Here is a 19,827-nt window from a genome sequence, read left to right as displayed (position 1 = left end):
CTTCTGTCAAATTCATGGAAATATATTTTATCTAGCACCAAAAAGACAGTAATCTCTCCACCTTAGTTCTCCGATTCTTGCTTTAGATCATTTGTAGGTAGGGGGGGTGCGGACTTCCCTTTAGCACATCCCCCGGTCGTGCCGAATTCAAAGGTAAAAATTTTAAAGTCCAAATTCCATTCTACTCACGGGTTGTTTGTTTTCCAGTCCAAATTTTGGGAAAAAAGTCAGCGCTCGTGGCTTCGCTCCACTGAAGTAGCGGTCTACTCCCAGCACCACGCCGCTCTCCGTACCCTCTCCGTAGCCTTTAAAAAGGCTCTTCGTGGGTCGGGGAAGGCGCTTAAAGGTGCCCGCCGAGTCACCAAGTCCTCAGGCTTCTGTGCCTGCGGTTTCTAAGGGTCCCCGCATTGCCGGCGCGGTAAGACCCGTCTTCAGCAGAGCCGATTCCCTCCGGAGCTTGGAGGGAATCCGCCATTAACCGATCGCGCTAACCCGGAAGTCTTCTCTAGGTTCCCAATTTTCTTTGGCTTATATCACTACCCCTCTTTTTTCCTTTTTTTTGTTTATCAGAATATGTTTATGCTTTTTAGTCACATGTGTCTCCTGTATACAGATTAAATCAAAATTCTTTCTTTTGAAAACATTCTCAATTTTATTCCTTTCGTTTTTTTCATTTAAACCGTTCATATTCCATGACAAATTTTTCAGATTCATTGTTATGTCTACTTTCCAATCTACAACAAACTAATAGTTTAAATTCGAGTGGTTTTGTTTTCTGTATCCTCTTCCTCCTCCTCCTCTTCTTCTCCTCCCACTACTCCTTCTTCTTCTTCCTCTTCTTCTACTTCTACTTCTTTTCTTTTAGTTTCTTGTTCTTTTTCTTTCTCTCTCCCTCTTCTCTCCTCTAAGTCTCCATTTCTTCCTCCATATCTCTCCTCTACTTTTCCAAGATCTTTCTCATATCTCTGCAGAAATTTCTTCACTTCTTGGGTCTCGGTAATCCTGAATCTTTTATCTTTATAAAAAAAGGATATTCCTTCTGGGAACTCCCATCTGTGTTGTATGCCGTTTCTTTTCAGAACGCTTACTAACTGTTTATAGCCTTCTCTTTTGCGTAGGAGTCTGGTTGGTATTTCTTTAAAAATGATGATTGGTCTACCTTCAATTACTAATTTTTTTTTTTTGATAACTTGTTTTTAATATTATATTTTCCATCTCTATCGAATTAAATATTACCAAACAATCTCCTGGAACTTTTTTTTATTTTACTTGTTGAGACTTCACTTTTATTCTAAAAGCATTTTCAATTGTATGGGCGACCTCTTCTTTCAATTCCAACCATTTCGCTAATTCTTTAATCATTTGTTCTTTAATATTCTCGTTTGCTGCTTCTCCTACACCTCTAAACTTTAGGTTTAGCTGTTTCTGTTTCATTTCAATCATTGCTAAATTGTCCAAAACTTGATCTTGAGTTTTATTCAATTCTCCTATTTCATCTCTTATCTTTTCTTTCTCCTTCCTTTGTTCTTTCATTTCTGTATTCTTTTGTTTGTTTCTTCTTACGCTCCAAAGAATTAGAGAGCTGGAGCTCTTCTTGGAAGCAACAGAGCACACCGTCTCCACCAAGGAGGAGACAGGGGACTCCCCTGAGAAGGAGGCTAGTTCACAAACACAGGAGCCAGATATATGGAGAAACGTGACTCAAAGAAGTAGGAAGCCCAGGGTTCGCTCTGATTGTTTAGAAATACACAATCGCTTTGAGGTCCTCTCCCCTAGCATGGAAGACGAAGAGCAGACTCCATTTGAGGATCTCTCCCTCGTTACAGTTGATCAGGTATATGAAGACGAGCAGCAAAGTCAGTCCTCAGGGAACGTGCAGGCGACCTTGGAACGGACAGCTCATGGAAGAACCCCGACCAAACCTAAGAGGAGGCGTGTAGTGGTGATAGGGGATTCCCTACTGAGGGGAACAGAAGCAGTGATCTGTGGGCCTGACAAGATGTCTCGGGAAGTGTGCTGTCTCCCCGGGGCTAAGATCCAAGATGTAACTGAACGACTGCAAGGAATCATAAAACCCACTGACAAATACCCCTTCCTCTTGGTTCATGTGGGAACCAATGACACTGCAAGCAATAGCCTCCAGAAGATCAAAAGAGACTATGAGGCTCTGGGCAGGAAATTGAAGCAATTAAATGCACAAATTGTCATCTCATCTGTCCTCCCAGTTGAACGACGTGGCCCAGGGAGAGAGAGAAAAATAGTGGAAGTGAACAGCTGGCTTCGCAAATGGTGTAAACAGGAATGGTTTGGATTCTTAGATCACGGACTGCAGTTTCTTGAAGATGGACTTCTGGCAAGAGATGGGCTGCACCTCACAACGGTTGGGAGGAATGTTTTTGCCAAAAATCTCAGAAAGCTCATCAGGAGGGCTTTAAACTGACTAATGTGGGGGAGGAAGACAGTGCTCCTGAAGGTAGGAGTCTATCAATTGATGAAGATGATCATCCAAATGTCATAGACCGAATGGAGCAAACAGCACGCAGACCTAGTGATGGGAGGAAAAAATCCTTAAATAAGAGACACGGGGGAATGATTAATGGACTTCAGTGTCTGTACACTAATGCGCAAAGCATGGGAAATAAACAAGATGAGCTTGAGCTCTTGGTACAGCAAACTAAATATGACATAATAGGCATCACTGAAACCTGGTGGGATAAGTCCCACGACTGGAATGTAGTAATGGAGGGTTACAATCTATTTCAGAGAAACAGACCAGACAAGAAAGGAGGAGGAGTGGCGTTATATGTCAGGGATGTGTATACCTGTGAAGAGATCCAAGATTTAGAACCTCAAAGCCAAAGTGAGAGCATTTGGGTCAAAATTAAGGGAGAGATGAATAACAGGGACCTCATTGTGGGAGTTTACTATAGATCCCCAAGCCAAACGGAGGACATAGATGATGCCTTCCTGGAACAGATGGCCAAGCATGCAAAAGGAAGGGAGATAGTAGTAATGGGGGACTTCAATTACCCGGATATTTGCTGGATGTCAAACTCAGCCAAGAGCATAAGGTCAAACAGATTCCTCACTGGCCTTGCAGACAACTTCGTTGTCCAGAAAGTGGGAGAAGCAACAAGAGGAACAGCCATTTTAGATCTGGTCCTAACCAATGTTGATGACCTGGTTAGTGGGGTAGAAGTGGAAGGATCATTAGGCGCGAGTGATCATGCTCTTCTGAAGTTTACTATACAGTGGAAAGGAGCAGTCAAGCATACTAGGGCTCAATTTCTTGACTTTAAGAAAGCCGACTTCATAAAACTTAGGGAAGTGCTGGGTGAGATCCCATGGACAGTAATACTAAAAGGAAAGGGAGTTCATGAAGGCTGGGAGTTTGTTAAGAGGGAGATAGTAAAAGCACAACTTCAGGCAATACCAATGAGATGGAAACATGGAAGGTGCCTAAAGAAGCCAGGGTGGCTATCTAAAGAACTTTTAACTGAGTTAAGATTAAAAAAGGATGTGTACAAAAAATGGAAAAGGGGGGAAACCACCAAAGAGGAATTCAAACAAATAGCCAGCACGTGTAGACACAAAGTCAGAAAAGCTAAAGCACAGAATGAACTCAGGCTTGCTAGAGAGGTTAAAAGCAACAAAAAAGGCTTTTATGGGTATGTTCGTAGCAAAAGGAGGAACAAAGAAACAGTGGGGTCACTCAGAGGAGAAGATGGTGAAATGCAAACAGGGGACACAGAAAGGGCTGAACTCCTCAATGCCTTCTTTGCCTCAGTCTTCTCTGATAAAGAAAACAATGCCCGACCTGAAGAATTTGGAGCAAATGATTCAGCAGAGGTAACACGGCCCAGAATAACTAAGGAGATAGTACAAGAATACTTGGCTAGTTTAGATGTATTCAAGTCTCCAGGGCCAGATGAACTGCATCCAAGAGTATTAAAAGAACTGGCAGATGTGATCTCAGAACCACTGGCAGTCATCTTTGAGAATTCCTGGAGAACAGGCGAAGTCCCGGCAGACTGGAGGAGGGCAAATGTTGTCCCTATTTTCAAAAAGGGGAAAAGAAAGGACCCAAATAATTACCGCCCAGTCAGTCTGACATCAATACCAGGGAAGATTCTGGAGCAGATCATTAAGCAAACAGTCTGTGAGCACCTAGAAAGGAATGCTGTGATCACCAATAGTCAGCATGGATTTCTGAAAAATAAGTCATGTCAGACTAACCTGATCTCGTTTTTTGACAGAATTACAAGCCTGGTAGATGAAGGGAACGCAGTGGATGTAGCCTACCTTGATTTCAGCAAGGCATTTGACAAGGTGCCCCATGATATTCTTGTAAAGAAGCTGGTAAAATGCGGACTTGACTATGCTACCACTCAGTGGATTTGTAACTGGCTGACTGACCGAACCCAAAGGGTGCTCATCAATGGTTCCTCTTCATCCTGGAGAAGAGTGAATAGTGGGGTGCCACAGGGTTCTGTCTTGGGCTTGGTCTTATTCAACATCTTTATCAACGACTTGGATGATGGACTCAAGGGCATCCTGATCAAATTTGCAGATGACACCAAACTGGGAGGGGTGGCTAACACCCCAGAGGACAGGATCACACTTCAAAACGACCTTGACAGATTAGAGAACTGGGCCAAAACAAACAAGATGAATTTTAATAGGGAGAAATGTAAAGTATTGCACTTGGGCAAAAAAAAATGAGAGGCACAAATACAAGATGGGTGACACCTGGCTTGAGAGCAGTACATGTGAAAAGGATCTAGGAGTCTTGGTTGACCACAAACTTGACATGAGCCAACAGTGTGACGCGGCAGCTAAAAAAGCCAATGCAATTCTGGGCTGCATCAATAGGAGTATAGCATCTAGATCAAGGGAAGTAATAGTGTCACTGTATTCTGCTCTGGTCAGACCTCACCTGGAGTACTGTGTCCAGTTCTGGGCACCACAGTTCAAGAAGGACACTGACAAACTGGAACGTGTCCAGACGAGGGCAACCAAAATGGTCAAAGGCCTGGAAACGATGCCTTATGAGGAACGGCTAAGGGAGCTGGGCATGTTTAGCCTGGAGAAGAGGAGGTTAAGGGGTGATATGATAGCCATGTTCAAATATATAAAAGGATGTCACATAGAGGAGGGAGAAAGGTTGTTTTCTGCTGCTCCAGAGAAGCGGACACGGAGCAATGGTTCCAAACTACAAGAAAAAAGATTCCACCTAAACATTAGGAGGAACTTCCTGACCGTGAGAGCTGTTCGACAGTGGAATTTGCTGCCAAGGAGTGTGGTGGAGTCTCCTTCTTTGGAGGTCTTTAAGCAGAGGCTTGACAACCATATGTCAGGAGTGCTCTGATGGTGTTTCCTGCTTGGCAGGGGGTTGGACTCGATGGCCCTTGTGGTCTCTTCCAACTCTATGATTCTATGATTCTATGATTCTTCCATAGTCTTTGATCGAACTGCTAAATCTTTAATCTTACTAGAGAGTTCTCCTACTACTCCCTCTTTTTTCTTATCTATCGACTCATGCATCTCTCCTAGCTTTTTCTCCATATGTATTTCACTCTGCTTGAATTCCTCCTTTATTTTTAACCATAAAACATCTAGGTCCTTAATTTCTTCTTGTCTGGATGCTTTCCTATCTGATGGTGTTCCTCCTATCTTTTTTCCATTTTCCCCATACATTTTCTCCCTTTCCACTCTTTTTTTTTTAAATTTCAACTTGTGATATTTATTCTCTCCCCAAAAGGGCACACAATCTTGACCAATTTTGATCAATTATCAATCAGTATATTCAATAGCGCTTAAGTTCTCCCTTTCTTGTGCAGTCTAATTCCAGGTTTCTCACCAAATAAAGTCAATACACATATGGAATATTTTTGTAACAAATGTAACAGATCAAATTATTCCCAATCTCTATAAGTTTTTCCAGAAATACTAAAATGTTCTTCATTCAAATTTAACTTGAGGGATTTCCAAATCCAAAACCAAATCCCCAGATATCAGTTAATTTCCCAATTCAAAATCTCAATTAATAAACTTACAGTCAATAAACTCAAAATTAAATTAAAGTCCGAAATTGGTTTACAATTAGCTCAAATTAGTTCAACTTAATACAATAATAACCGTGTGAAAAAATCGTTAATTATGTAAAAATAATGGCCTTATAAAAAAAGCCATAAATGAAATAATAACCTTACAAGAAAGCCTTTATGTGAGAAAACCATCAGAGAGATCATAAGTTTAACATAAATCCAACTTTTGTTATGAATAGGAGTTCCCGGTTCTTTCTTTCTTTTCCTTCTGTCCGATCTTCAGCCACTTGGTTAGCTTAATCCAACTTAAATATTTCGTCAGGATAAGGTGACAGGTATTTAGAAATCTAAGTTACTTCTATGTCCAAAAAAGCACTAAGGCCGTCAATGAGAACAAAACAAAACAATAAACAGTCTCTAATACACAGTCAGATAAATTCTAAACAGCTAATCCTCCAGCGTCCACCGTGAACCAAAAAAAGAAAAAAAAGGGTCCCAGTTTTTATTTATTTATTTTAAACTCTATAGTCTTCAGCCACTTGCTGGCTTAATCCATAATTGGGTTGGGTTGAGAGAAGATCCAGAGATCCCAGATTAAATCCAGTTCATCAAATGGAGGGGAATATATACCCCAGTAATCATAAGTACAAACCTCTATAACTCAGTTCATGTATGATTCCAAAAAGCTCCAGAAATATCAAAATCCAGAATATACAAAATTAGATCCAATCAGTCGAATAGGAAGAATTAAATGTCCAAATATATGTGTATCCCTGTAAGCTCAACTCATACGGGATTCTAAACAACTCCAAAAAGAAAGAAGAGAAGAAGAAATTTATAATCCAAAGTCTTCTGAAGGGAGAAGTTGAGGTCTGACGTTAGGGTTTAAAAAAACACACAAAAATTTAAGTTCTTACTTATTCCGTTGCCTAAGTTGTGATATAAGAGGTTCAGGATTTAAATAGAGGATGGTGAGGAGAGATTGTAATTTAATGCTTGCTCTAAAGCCTTTATGTTATTATTTCGTCTTTTCTCTTCTCCCCTCCTTCTCCCTTGTATTCCAATTTAAAGTTTAAGGCTTCAAAGTATTTCTCTCTTTATAACCACTCTATTCAGTTCTTTCTATTATTTTTTCATACTCTCCCCAAAAAGAAAACAAAGTCTCTAAAGGTCTTTTCCATTACTTTTGTTTTATTTAGTTTCCTTTGCCTCGCTTAGAAGTTGCTGAGGACTTTCACTTTTCTGTTCCTACAGCGGGTGAGCGATCACTTCCTTTCTTTTCTAGCGATTTTGTATCCTGCGCCATTTTCACTCCGAAAATCGGGTCGGGCTCCTTTCTTAAATCCTTCTGCATCCAGAGCTCACTTAGTGTATTATCCAATTTTTTAGCCAAAATATAATCCTGAAACACTAAGGGTTCTGTTCTTAAAGTTACGGAGGTTTGTCGCTTTTCCAGTGGGAGCTAGAGGCATCGCTACACGGGGTCAGCGGTGCTTACCATTCACGTTTCTCAGTCCCGTCGCTCTCGAGTCCCTTAAAAAAAAACCCGAAAAAACGCTGGAACCACTCCAACGCTGCTGGATAGCTTATCCCTCAAGGGTGTCCCCCTTGAGATTTTGGGGGTTGCAGTGCCTTTGCGTAGCCCCCAAGCCCCTGTGTAGCTCGGAAAAGCCCTTCCGCGGCTTCTCCGCGCTCCCTGCTGCTTGCGATCCAAACCGGAAGTCAAAAGTATTGTGAATTTTGAGCAGACTCTTGGAGACGATTACCTATATCAAGAACCAGTTTTTCTGAGAACAAATTTCTGGTGCTTATTGAATTGGAGAACTGACATTCCTTTTCTTTGACTTTAAATTGCCCTCTCGAATGTTTGGGAAACCTACCAGGAAAATCTGTTCAGGGAAGTGATATGGAGCTGTGACTAAGAGCTTGTTGCTCTTCACTCCATGTATACATTTACAGTTTCATTTGTAACTGCACTGGTATTGCAAAATCCCTTACATCAGTTTTGTGGCAAAATAAATTTGGCAGCTGTGTCTTTGTCTTATTCACAAGCAAGAGAGCCCCCTACCAAGGTCTGTTTTTTCACCTGTTTGGCTAATGATTTATATACCTACTAGTGAAGATGCAGCCAACTTTATGAATTTGATTGTCCTTAAACTTCATCAAAATGAGAACATACATCTATCTCTGTGATTTTCGGAAAGAATGAGGAAGTTGATAGGTCCAGCAAAGCAAGGCCAAAGCAGTCATGATAAACTGCAGTTATTTGATTCTTGAAAGACTAACAAAATGATGCTTAGCTTCAATTCAGCACTCACAGTAGTTGTTTGGGCAAAAGGATTTCAATGAAAATAGATGTGTAGTTGTTTCGAAATTTCTTTTTAATGGGCAGATTCCTAGCACAGTAATTTGCTCTAGAGTTTTCTTTCTAGTGTTGTGTAATCATGTTTAGGTGGCATACTCAGTGAGCATCTACTTATGAAGCCCTGTCACATTTGACGAGCATTGGTTAATAGTGTGGTGATATATATGGTTGGGAGGCAAAATCTGAGAGCTCTTGATAGCGCAGAGCAGATGCAACAGTCCCATGGATGGAAGGTTTCTATTGCTCTCAGCAGTGCAGACTGAGGAGAAAAATACTCATGGCAGCCAGCAGAACACAAGATGGGAATAACACGGTAGGCAGCTGCAGTTCTGAGAGAAATTAGAGATGATGTTTTGTTCATTTTATATTTTTATCTCACTACAGATGAATTTTGCCTTCCAAAGTAGGCTCACATCAACCAAACAATGAGACACAGATCCTACAGGCCAAACACTATGGAAAGGGGGAGAACAATCAGTTTAACAACCCAGAATAAACAAACATTTATATCCAGCTGATGAAGCCATTCTTCCCTTGCTGGTGGTTTTGGTGTGGTAGAAGTGGTGAAACTGATGGCAGGGGCCAAAGAGTTATCCCTTCCCTTTGTTGAATTCTCAGGGCAACTGTGATTATGTAGATGAGTGTCTATCAAGATTATATGAGTGTCTATCAAGATTATATGATGGGAATGTACGTGCTTTTGTTCTTTACTACAGCTCATGAAAGTTTTTATGGTTTGGAAGGCATCCAGGCATAGGCATAGGCATAGTCCCAGGTGTTTGGGACTACAATTCCCATCATCCCTGACCACTGGTCCTGTTAGCTAGGGATGATGGGAATTGTAGTCCCAAACATCTGGAGGGCCGGAGTTGATTTCTTAAGAGAAGAAAAACCATTTCTTAAGAGCAGAGAAGAGCTTATTAGGGGCTAAACATTGTCACTGACATGCTTGCTTGTACATGCTCAAAAGTTGTCTATGCAACTAAAAAGGCTAGATGGCTCTTTTGAAAAGAAAACTAGGATTCTTGATCACATTCACATTGGTGAAAGTAAAAAAAGATAAAGCTATAGTGGGAGAGAAGAAAGAAAGAGGGTAGTTTTCTCATATATTTTTAAAGGACATTGGAAAGACAAATGAACCATCAGTTGGTGCGAAAATAAGCAATGCATTTAATCTATGGAGGTGGGAACTTTTTTACTATTGAATTTTCTCTGACTGAGTATGTTGGGGTGACTGAGAGCTTTCATTCCCCATAGTCAATTAGTATTCAAGGCCTGCATTGTACATATATAAATAATGTTAGTACTAATCACATTTGCTTCCCATTTCTCTCCAAGGAGCTCCAGGTGGAATGCATTAAGTGATACATTTTTTTCTCTGACAAACCCTGTGCAGTAGAATCATAGAATCATCACATCATAGAATTGTAGAGGTGGAAGGTACCCCAAGGGTCATCTAGTCCAACCCCCTGCAATGTAAGAATCTCAACTACAGTATCCATGACAGATGGCCATCCAACCCCTGCTTAAAAGCCTGTCATGAGAAATGAGAGTTCACAACCTCCCAAAGGAGACCATTCCACTGTTGAACTGCTCTTACTATCAGGAAATTTCTCCTGCTGTTTAGTTGGAATCTCCTTTCTTGTTACTTGAAGCCATTAGTTTTGATTTCTACCATCCAGAGCAGGAGAAAACAAGCTTGTTCCTTCCTCCATGTAACAGCCCTTGAGATATTTGAAGATGGTTATCATTTTCTCCTCAGCCTTCTCTTTTCCAGGCTAAACCTACCCAGCTCCTTCAAGTGCTCCTCGTAAGTCTTGGTTTCCAGACCTTGATTGTCTTGGTCACCCTCCTCTGCATATGTTCCAGCTTGTCAACACCCTCTTAAATTGTGTTGCCCAGAATTGGAAACGGTATTCCGGGTGTGGTCTGACCAAGGCAGAATAGAGTGGTACAGTGGTACCTCGGGTAACAGAGGTTTCAGGTTACAGAGGCTTGAGGTTACAGACTCCGCTAAACCAGAAATAGTACCTCGGGTTAAGAAATTTGCTTCAGGATGAGAATAGAATTTGTGCTACGGCGGCAGCAGGAGGCCCCATTAGCTAAAGTGGTACCTCAGGTTATGAACAGTTTCAGGTTAAGAACGGAACTCCAGAACAAATTAACTGTGGAATTAACTGCTATTACCTTTTCCACATGAAAAAGAAAAACACAAGAAGAGCCTTGCTGGATCAGGCCATCTAGTCTAGCATCCTGTTCTCATAGTGGCCAAGTGGATGTGTGTCAGAGGCACACAAATGGGACATGAGTAGACACTCCCTACTTTCTCTGATACTAAAAATCATATATAATTGTTACCACTAGTAGCCATTGATAGCCCTACCTTCATGAATTTGTCTAATCCCTTTTAAAAGCTGTCCAAGTCAGTAACCATCGCCATGCCTTGTGCCTACAGATTCCCATAGTTGTGAAGAAGTACTTCCTTTTGTATGTCCTGAATCTTCCAATATTACCTTCTTTTGATGACCCCACAGGCTTCTAGTATTATGAGAGAGGGGGAAGAGCTTTTCTCTGTCCACTTTCTCCACCGTGTGATAATCTTATACATTTCTGTAATTTACTCCTTTTCACTTCTCTTTTCTCTAAACTAAAAAAATCCCAAATGTTGTAAATCTGCCTCATGAGGAGGTTGTTCCAGCCTCTTTATTATTTTGGATATCCTCTTCTGCACTTTTTTTGAGTTCTACAGTATCTTCTTTGGGGATCATTGATCAGAACTGTGGACCATAGAGTTATATAACAGCATTAAGATTTGGGTGGTTTTATTCTCACTCCTTTTCCTAATGATCCCTAAAATGGAATTTGCCGTTTTCTCAGCTGTTGCACACTGGGTTGATACCTTCACTACAACTCCAGGATCTCATTCTTGGCCAGCCATCACCAATTCAGAACCCATTGCTGTGTATGTTAGGATTTTTTGTCCCCATGTGCATAACTTTGCACTTCCTGACATTTAACTGCATTTGCTTTTTTTAGCTCCTATTCATCCAGTTTGGAGAGCTCCTTTGGGAGCTCTTGTTTCTAGAACCCTGATCAATTTGTTGCTACCTCCAGGTTTGACTTTCTCACTTTCCAGCCCAACTCCAGCTTGTCCCAATACAGATCCATGGTTGACCCCCACTTACTATATATTTCTCCAATGTGGGAGCTGCCCACTTTTTCCTACTCTCAAGTTCCTGTTTGTTGGTTTGTTTCGTCACTAAGGCCTAGGACTTTATGCCTTCTCTCTACTCTTTGCCCCGGTTCCTCCGATTAGCTCAGGCACAGGGCTCTGCCCGTCTGCCGTGAATACTGTTGAAAGGATTCGTTCATTTCCCCATCAGTCTCCTTTTCCTCCCTTAGCACACATTTGACCAAATGTCATCCAAATGTCCAATATCATCCCTAAGCATTTTTCTTGCTTCTAATTTGTTAAATAATGTTTTATTACTAGGCATAATGTTTTAGTGATGAACTCCTTGAAATTCTTTTTTGTATTTTTTGTTGTCAGCTTTCCTTTATTTTGCCAATGTTTTGTTGCTTTTTGTTGTCATCTCATCTATTTTGTGAAAAACACATTCTTGCCTCTATGTTATTGACTTTGCTTGTTAGCCACACATCATGTAGACCTTTGTGGCACCTTTCCTGATCTGTGGTATATATTATATAATTTAACATTCATTATGCTTTTGAATAACCTCATGGCAGTCTGGAGAAATTTAACTTTGCCTTTCTATTTCCTTTCTGCCAATCCCCTCAGTTTTCTCCTTTGAAGTTCTGTGTGACTGTTTGACTTCCTTGGCAGTTGCCCACTTGCCTATAAGTTGAATTTGATAGCATTGTAGTCACTGTTTTCCAGTCTGTACCACAACACTTACATCAGGTCCTGAGTACCACTTAAGATTGTCTCCGTGACCAATACAGGCCCAGCACCTGCAGTCTGCTCTCATTGCAATCACTTGGAACTGGCTTCCTTTGTATATATATCTTCACTGCAGTGCTCTGTGAATTTTTGAGGTAGGGACAGGGACTAGGAGTGGTATTCAATTAAGTTTTACTCAGAGCAGACCCATTGAAATTAATGACCATGATTAAGTTAGACCCATTAGTTTCTCTCTGAATAAAGTGTAGTTGTCTAACACCCTAGGACAGTGTTTGAAATTAGCCAGGTGCCAGTTGCATTTTGCACCTGGCTATCGACCACTTGCAACCAAGTGAAGATGCCTGGGCACCAGGATGGCACCTGACATCACCACCATTTGGAGGTGCATTTCTGATCATCCTTGGGTCTTGACTCTTTCCACTCACTCATACCACATCCTGTAGAATTCTATCAGTTATATTTTATCTGCATAATCAGAATGTATTTCTGGAACCAATATGCTTTTTCTGTGTGCAGCCTGAGCAGTAGCAGTAAACAACATTATAGTTAATAGTTATAGTTATTAGTTGTAGCTTGTCTTCACTTACCCCACCCCACTGTCCTTCTCATGGTGGTGAAGAATATTCTTACGTTATTATGTCACCATTAAGAAAGAGAGGTTGGAATAGGCCAATGTACTGTCTAGGTGGGCATGTTCCTGAATCAAGTGACTTTTAAGTTCTCAAAGTTAACCTGACTCAAGGTAGTCGTCTGAGTTAGCCAGATGTTTAACTGAGAATCAATCACAGTCAATCCATCATTTGAAAAACAAGACTTCTGAGCTATTTTACCCCAAAATGGCAACTAAACATTCTGTTTTGGTGACTGTAACCTTGGTTTAAGGAGCCATTTGGCTCCTTGCTTATATATCTGATTTTCTAACACTGCCCTAGGAAATGAATTGCTTATGTCTCAATACTTTTGACCTGAGTTAGCTATCTCTGGGAGCCAGTGTGGTGTAGTGGTTAAGAGCGGTAGTCTCCTAATCTGGGGAACCGGGTTCGCGTCTCCGCTCCTCCACATGCAGCTGCTGGGTGACCTTGGGCCAGTCACACTTCTCTGAAGTCTCTCAGCCCCACTCACCTCACAGAGTGTTTGTTGTGGGGGAGGAAGGGAAAGGAGAATGTTAGCCGCTTTGAGACTCCTTAAAGGGAGTGAAAGGCGGGATATCAAATCCAAACTCTTCTTCTTCTTCTTCTTCTTCTTCTTCTTCTTCTTCTTCTCTGCTCTAATGTCTTCATTCAGTATATGTTTTGCAAATATGATATAATTAATGAAAATCTCTATTATTTGTCTCCTTCCCCCACAGCCAGTTGCTGAACCAATCCCAATCTGCAGCTTCTGCCTTGGTACAAAAGAACAAAACCGAGAAAAGAAACCTGAAGAGCTCATTTCTTGTGCTGATTGCGGCAATAGTGGTAGGTGGTTGCCTGCATTTTGGGCAATGAGATCTATTGAATTGGTGACCTGCAAATGCATTCATTGTGCACATTTAACAAGCTAACTTAAAAAAATAACACCTTTTTAACCCAGCTGGAGAATTGCTTCAAGACTGCTTGTAGTTATACTTCTCCTTATGCTTGGCTATGCTGCTAGGGATTAGCTTTATGTTTTCTGAGGTAATGCTTGGAGCAGTGCAGAAACTTGCAAAACTTAATATGACCAGAGTTCATGTTGGGGCTGAAAAGTTGTGTGGTACAGTGTGGTAAAGTATTTCTTGCTCTAGAGTTTTGCTGCTGAAAGAGAAGTAAAAGAGAAGTTGCTTGGAAAGAAGGTTCATTGTAGGCTGGGAAGACTCTTTGTCACACAGATACCACCAACAGCTCTATTAAAAAATGAATGCAATGTGCAGGGAATACAATTTGTAAAAATGTCCCCTGCAGATGTGCCCTTTAGCCTGATGCAGCTTTGTTTTTAGCTGCTTGCCTGGTGAGCGTAGGTGGAATTTCATTCAGACAACTGAGTGAGCTACTACAAGAGAAACAGAATGCTCAGGCTGTCCTCTGGCAACCCACCGCATTTATATATTGTGCATGAAAGTTGGTGCTTTGCCTCCTCTCTACCCATTGCAGAAACAGTGCTCTTCACATCTCCTGACAGCCCACATGGTTCCTATGCTGGTCAAGGAGAAATGGAAGCCCCCCTTCCCATCCAGCATAGAAACTATGTGGCTTTCTAGCATAGGCATAGAGCATTTCACGCATCCTCTGGCAGTGCAGTGGATGCATAGGAGGTAAAGCTCCCTGCCTACCATAGAAACCAAGAGGTTGGAAATGGAGTCAAGAAGGGCTCTACCCTTTCACCATTAGCCCACCATGTTAATGTGTTAGACCAGAGCTTTTCAAACTGTGTGTCACAGCACATGTCTGTCGGCTGCAGTGTGTAGGTATGTTGCGTGAACGCTGGAAAGGGGTTAGTTTAACCTCCGGTTTGCTAGTAAAACTGAATTACTGTGTCATGAAATGATGCATGTCAAAAAAGTGTGTCACCAACATTAAAAGTTTGGAAAGCTCTGTGCTAGACTCACAGCCAATGAATCTTTTTTGCATTTAACAGAAACATGGTGAGCTGATGACAGTCTGTGTCTCTGTTATTGAACCAGGTTTCTTTAATTGTATGCTGGATACACAGGAAGGAACTTTTCCTTTTGTATGTCCAGCACTGAAGTGCAGGAGACTCACTAAGAAAGCAGAGACCTATCTGTGCCTTGGCTGCCACCTACTATGTTGGATGAACTGGACAGGGTTCTGCCTCCTGCGTGTCCAACATAGAAACCCAGTAAGCTCCACTTTTGAATATAAAGGTGTGTTGGCAGGCTGGGGGGGCGGGGCTAATCTACAAAGCTCACCTCATGAACGGCTTCTTTGGCATTATTTGGGCACATCATAATTTCTGCAAGTACTTAAGTACATATTGGAATCATCTTCGGTTAGAACCATTCATGCAATTCCTTAAGGGTTTTGTTTCCTCTTTCCTCTGAATATTGAGTGTTTGGGCAAGAAACCAACTTCCCTTCCAAAAACACATATTGTGGGTTCATCCCAGAGTGCCAAGCACACACGGAACTGCTCTGGCAGAACTGGAGTCTTTTAAAGATGTCAGATGTTAACTGCAATAGAACCTGTAACTTCTGCTCTTCCTGAGCACAGGCTGTTCCTACTTAGTTTAACTGAAATTGTTTTCACCTTGGTGTAGGTCATCCATCCTGCCTGAAGTTCTCCCCAGAGTTAACAGTTCGTGTGAAGGCCTTACGATGGCAGTGCATTGAGTGCAAAACATGCAGTTCCTGTCGAGATCAGGGCAAGAATGCTGTGAGTACCTGGACATTCACCTTCTGGATCATGTTCATATTCTAACTAATTGCATGAGATTCTGCAGTTGGCAGTGAGATTTGACCTTGCCATAGACATGTGCACAGTGCAAACGTCCAGGCTGGACTACTACAGCATGCTGTGCTGGAAAAGTATGTTGAAGTTTTAATTGCTACAAATTGTGGTGGTTCTGCTGAGAGCATTTGTTGTATCTGTTGTGTTGGTTCCCTATTTGCTTCTGAGCCCAGTTCTGGCCGTCAGCCTTCAAAGCCCTGAACAGCCTGAGATCTTAGGGGGTTCTGCCTTCTCCCCAAAGAGTCTGCTGGTGCTGCTCTGTCTCTCTCCACTTTCTGAGGTTAGGTGGGTTAGTATGCATGACAGGACCTTTATGGCCATTGCACCTAGGCTGTGTTCTTGCATTTTACTAACAGGTTAAAACTTCCTATTCCAGAAGTGTTTAGTGGAGAGGTCTTGGTTATTCTTCCTACTTAAGATTTGAGTTTATTTGTTTCTACTGCAATTTTCTCTGCAAGCTATTGTTTTTAAAAATAATCTATATTGGTTGCATTTGTGCTCATTTATGCTAATTCAGATGATTTTTAAGCAGAAAAGTAGGGTACAAATATTTTAAAGGAATGTAGGAAGAAAAGTTTTGTAAATAGAATAAACAAAATATTCTTTCTGCCTCATTAATTCAGTGTTTATTCCTTTGATTGCATAACGGTTATAGGCAAATATTTATCTAGAAAATATTTAACCAACCTTTCAATAAATTATTACCATAGCGGGAAATTATAGTATTCTATTAATAGAAACAAATAAAGCAGTGAAAACAGTTTGAAACAGCACTTGCAAGTAGTAACTGCTACTCTAACTGGCTGACAATTAGCTACCGTGCTGTGTTTTGGTGTACAAAGCCTTATACCAGTGGTGTCCAAACTTTTTTCAAAGTAGGGCAGATTTGATGAAATGAAGGGCCGTGGGGGCCGACCAAAGGGCCAACCAAGGTTGTTGACCTTTTTTTGGGATTGAAGTTGTTGAGCTGCTTTTAGGTTTTCAGTTGTTGAGGTTTTTTTTTTTACAATTTTACCCCAAGAAATAAACTGCCACAGGGGCTGGATTAAACCGACTGGCGGGCCAGATTAGGGCTCCCCCAGTGGACTTTGGACATGCCTGCCCTATACAGTTTGAGACCAGGATTGCCTCTTTGCCTACATACCCATACATGTGAGCCAGAGTCGAAGCTTTGTTAGACTGCTCTGCTGAGGCATGGGCAGCCGCTTACCCCTCAACAGAGCAGTTTAAAGAAGCCGCCTGCCCACACGGTCCCTCTGCAGTGTGAGGGCCACAGCGTAATTGCAGCTTCTGATTATATATTTCTTGCAGTTTCCCTTCCTCATCCTTGCACAGGCAGGAAGATACCAGTCTGCAGCTGGAATACCCCCTCTCAGCCTAGAATCATAGTGGTTATATTTGATGATAACAGAAAAGAGTGTGCTTGAATTGCAGTAACTTGAAATTTCTGTGCTTTGCAGGATAATATGCTATTTTGTGACTCATGTGATCGTGGCTTTCACATGGAATGTTGTGACCCCCCTCTGACCAGAATGCCAAAAGGTAAGAAAGAGTTAAAAGATGCTGCAGGGGGAGAAACTCACACAAACAACCCTTTTAGCCTTCAAATTATAGATGTCTTTAACAGGCAGAACAGAATAGTAGCATAGGCTTGATTAAGAGTTCTGAATAACTTTACAGATAGTGTTGTAGTGAATAAGAGTGTGAGCTGCGGGACATGAAGAAGACCATGGCTTGCATCTGGCCTTTTCCATGAGCTTACTAGGTTTCCTTAGGGAAACACAAGTCTGTCAGCCTCAGCTCCTCCTCCTCACCCCCACCCCTCAAAAATCTGCAGTACAGGGTCATAATACTACTACCATATGTTAAAAGTTGGCGTAGGGAACTCTATGATTCTGTGATTGCAGAGAATGTATTTGAAGTGTTTGAACACTCAAGCAGTACTATATACAGTCCCAGGGAGAGCATTGCTGTTGTGTTCCTGTCCTGCTCATGGGCTTCCCAAGAGCATCTGGTTGGGCACTGTGAGAACAGGAAGCTGGACTAGATGGGCCACTTGCGTGCCCAGCAGGGCTATTCTTAGGTTATATAAATAATACGGTGTTGTTCTCTGGGACTAACAGATGTTGACATACATTATGATGAGTCTGTTCACTTTACAGGCATGTGGATATGTCAGATATGTCGGCCACGTAAAAAAGGAAGAAAACTTCTACACAAGAAGGCAGCACAGATAAAGCGGCGTTATGCCAACCCAATAGGACGTCCCAAAAACCGATTAAAGAACCAAAATGCAATGTAAGTTTTTCCAAAACTTGGTGGCAGTGGGTACAGCGTGAATATGGATACCTGTGCAGTTCTGTTGTTAGAGATGTTCCATCTTCTTTGTTGGGTTAAATATTTTGGTACGTGTTCTGGAAAGATTATGAGTACTTCTGTCCAAATTTTTAATGCTTTTTGTTTCTGAATGTGACACAAGGCATATCTTTTACTTTGTTGGATTCATTAATTTCCCAGCTTCCTAAAACTCAGCATTTGTTTTGGTTTTCACTTTTTTTTTATTTGTAGAAGAAGTCTGTTTACACCTTTCAGTGTAGGCAGTTAGTCCTCAGTAAAAAAAACTTCCGGTGCTGATTTCAAGCAGCCCAAGCTTCTACTTAGGAGGTAGATCTCTATGATAGATAACAACAATGGCCATTCTTAGCTTGCATTCCCACTGAATCTAAAGTAAGCGATGAGCTTCCCTCCTTCAATAAAATAAGTTTGAGCATCCACTTTGCTCTTTTAGCTTGAGGCAATATATAACTATGTTTCTTGCACTACAAACCCTTCTAGCCTCTCAAGTTAGACTGGCAGAATGTTCTGCTGCCATTAGTGGAGTACTCTGTCTCACTTGCTTTTCAAGATTTTTCCACACCCATGAAATCTGGAGGGTGCTTGGATTGTTGCTTTACAGAACACAGGACATGATCCATGTCACTGCTGCTTTTGAATATTTAGATGGCTTCCAATTTTGCTCTAGAGTTCCATGTCAGAAAGGTGTGGGAGGGAAACTATCTGAAGGGTCAAACAAGCCTTGCCATTAGGATCATTATACACTGCTCTTAAACACTTGAGTTCTCGTGGCATTTTTTTGGTGGTGGTGGGGATTAAGTACGTAACTCCTATACACTTAATTTTTATTCAGAATACCAGATTCCTGAGAAATTTGGGAAGGCTCCAGTTCTGTGTACAGTTAACCATACAGTAAGCTTCATTGAACAGAGTTGGATTTGCTTCTGAGTAAATTTCCATTAAATTGCACTGCAGGTATTTTTATTGCCCAAGGAAGAATTTGAAATTATCAGCTGGCTAATACCCTGCATAGCTTCTCTTTCTGGCAGGGAGTTGGACTCGATGGCCCTTGTGGTCTCTTCCAACTCTATGATTCTATGATTCTAAGTCTCTATTACCCACTTTACTATTTGTTTAGATCAAAAGCCCCCTTCAGCAAAGTTCAGACGGGACCTGGTCGAGGTCGTAAGCGCAAGACTCCCCTATCCAGCCAGTCAACTTGTTCGTCAGAAGGGGGCTATTTGGAGCAAATCGACAGCTTGGAATTCTGCAGAGATGCAAGCACCACCTTGAAATTCAACAAGAAAACCAAAGGGCTCATTGATGGCCTTACCAAATTCTTCACCCCATCCCCTGATGGGCGTAAAGCTCGAGGAGAAGTGGTGGATTACTCTCAGCAGTATAGGATCAGGAGAAAAGACAATAGGAAATCAAGCACTTCAGACTGGCCTACAGGTAGCTAATTGGTAGAGGGTATTATCTCTTCTTACTTTTTGGACTTCTAATTTTCAATTTGAGAACAGATTCTGAAGAAACTTCAACACTTTGTGGTGTTTTTTTTACATTATCATAAATGTTGTTGGGGCACAATACATTCTGCTGAAGGTTCTTGGGTGGAAGGTTCATGGGTGGAAGCAGTATATATATATATATAACCACGTACAATTAAAGGGTCATCTTCAAATACACCACAGAACCTTGGCAAAGTGTATATGCTAAAATCATCATAATATA

General features: G+C 41.4%; 1 protein-coding gene across 1 annotated transcript in view; it reads left to right on the top strand.

Moving 5' to 3' along the window:
- KAT6A (lysine acetyltransferase 6A) overlaps window positions 1–19,827 on the top strand; it is an 89,851-nt gene that overhangs the window by 29,961 nt on the left and 40,063 nt on the right. Inside the window, exons 3-7 of the mRNA XM_081869995.1 lie at window positions 13,683–13,791; window positions 15,569–15,684; window positions 17,220–17,301; window positions 17,922–18,057; window positions 19,232–19,548. Coding sequence (XP_081726121.1) covers window positions 13,683–13,791; window positions 15,569–15,684; window positions 17,220–17,301; window positions 17,922–18,057; window positions 19,232–19,548 — 760 coding nt within the window. The remainder of the gene's footprint in view (window positions 1–13,682; window positions 13,792–15,568; window positions 15,685–17,219; window positions 17,302–17,921; window positions 18,058–19,231; window positions 19,549–19,827) is intronic.

This window comes from Podarcis erhardii (assembly GCF_964252035.2).
Source record: "Podarcis erhardii genome assembly, chromosome: 7".
Classification (NCBI taxonomy): domain Eukaryota; kingdom Metazoa; phylum Chordata; class Lepidosauria; order Squamata; family Lacertidae; genus Podarcis; species Podarcis erhardii.
This window is presented reverse-complemented; position numbering and strand designations above follow the sequence as displayed.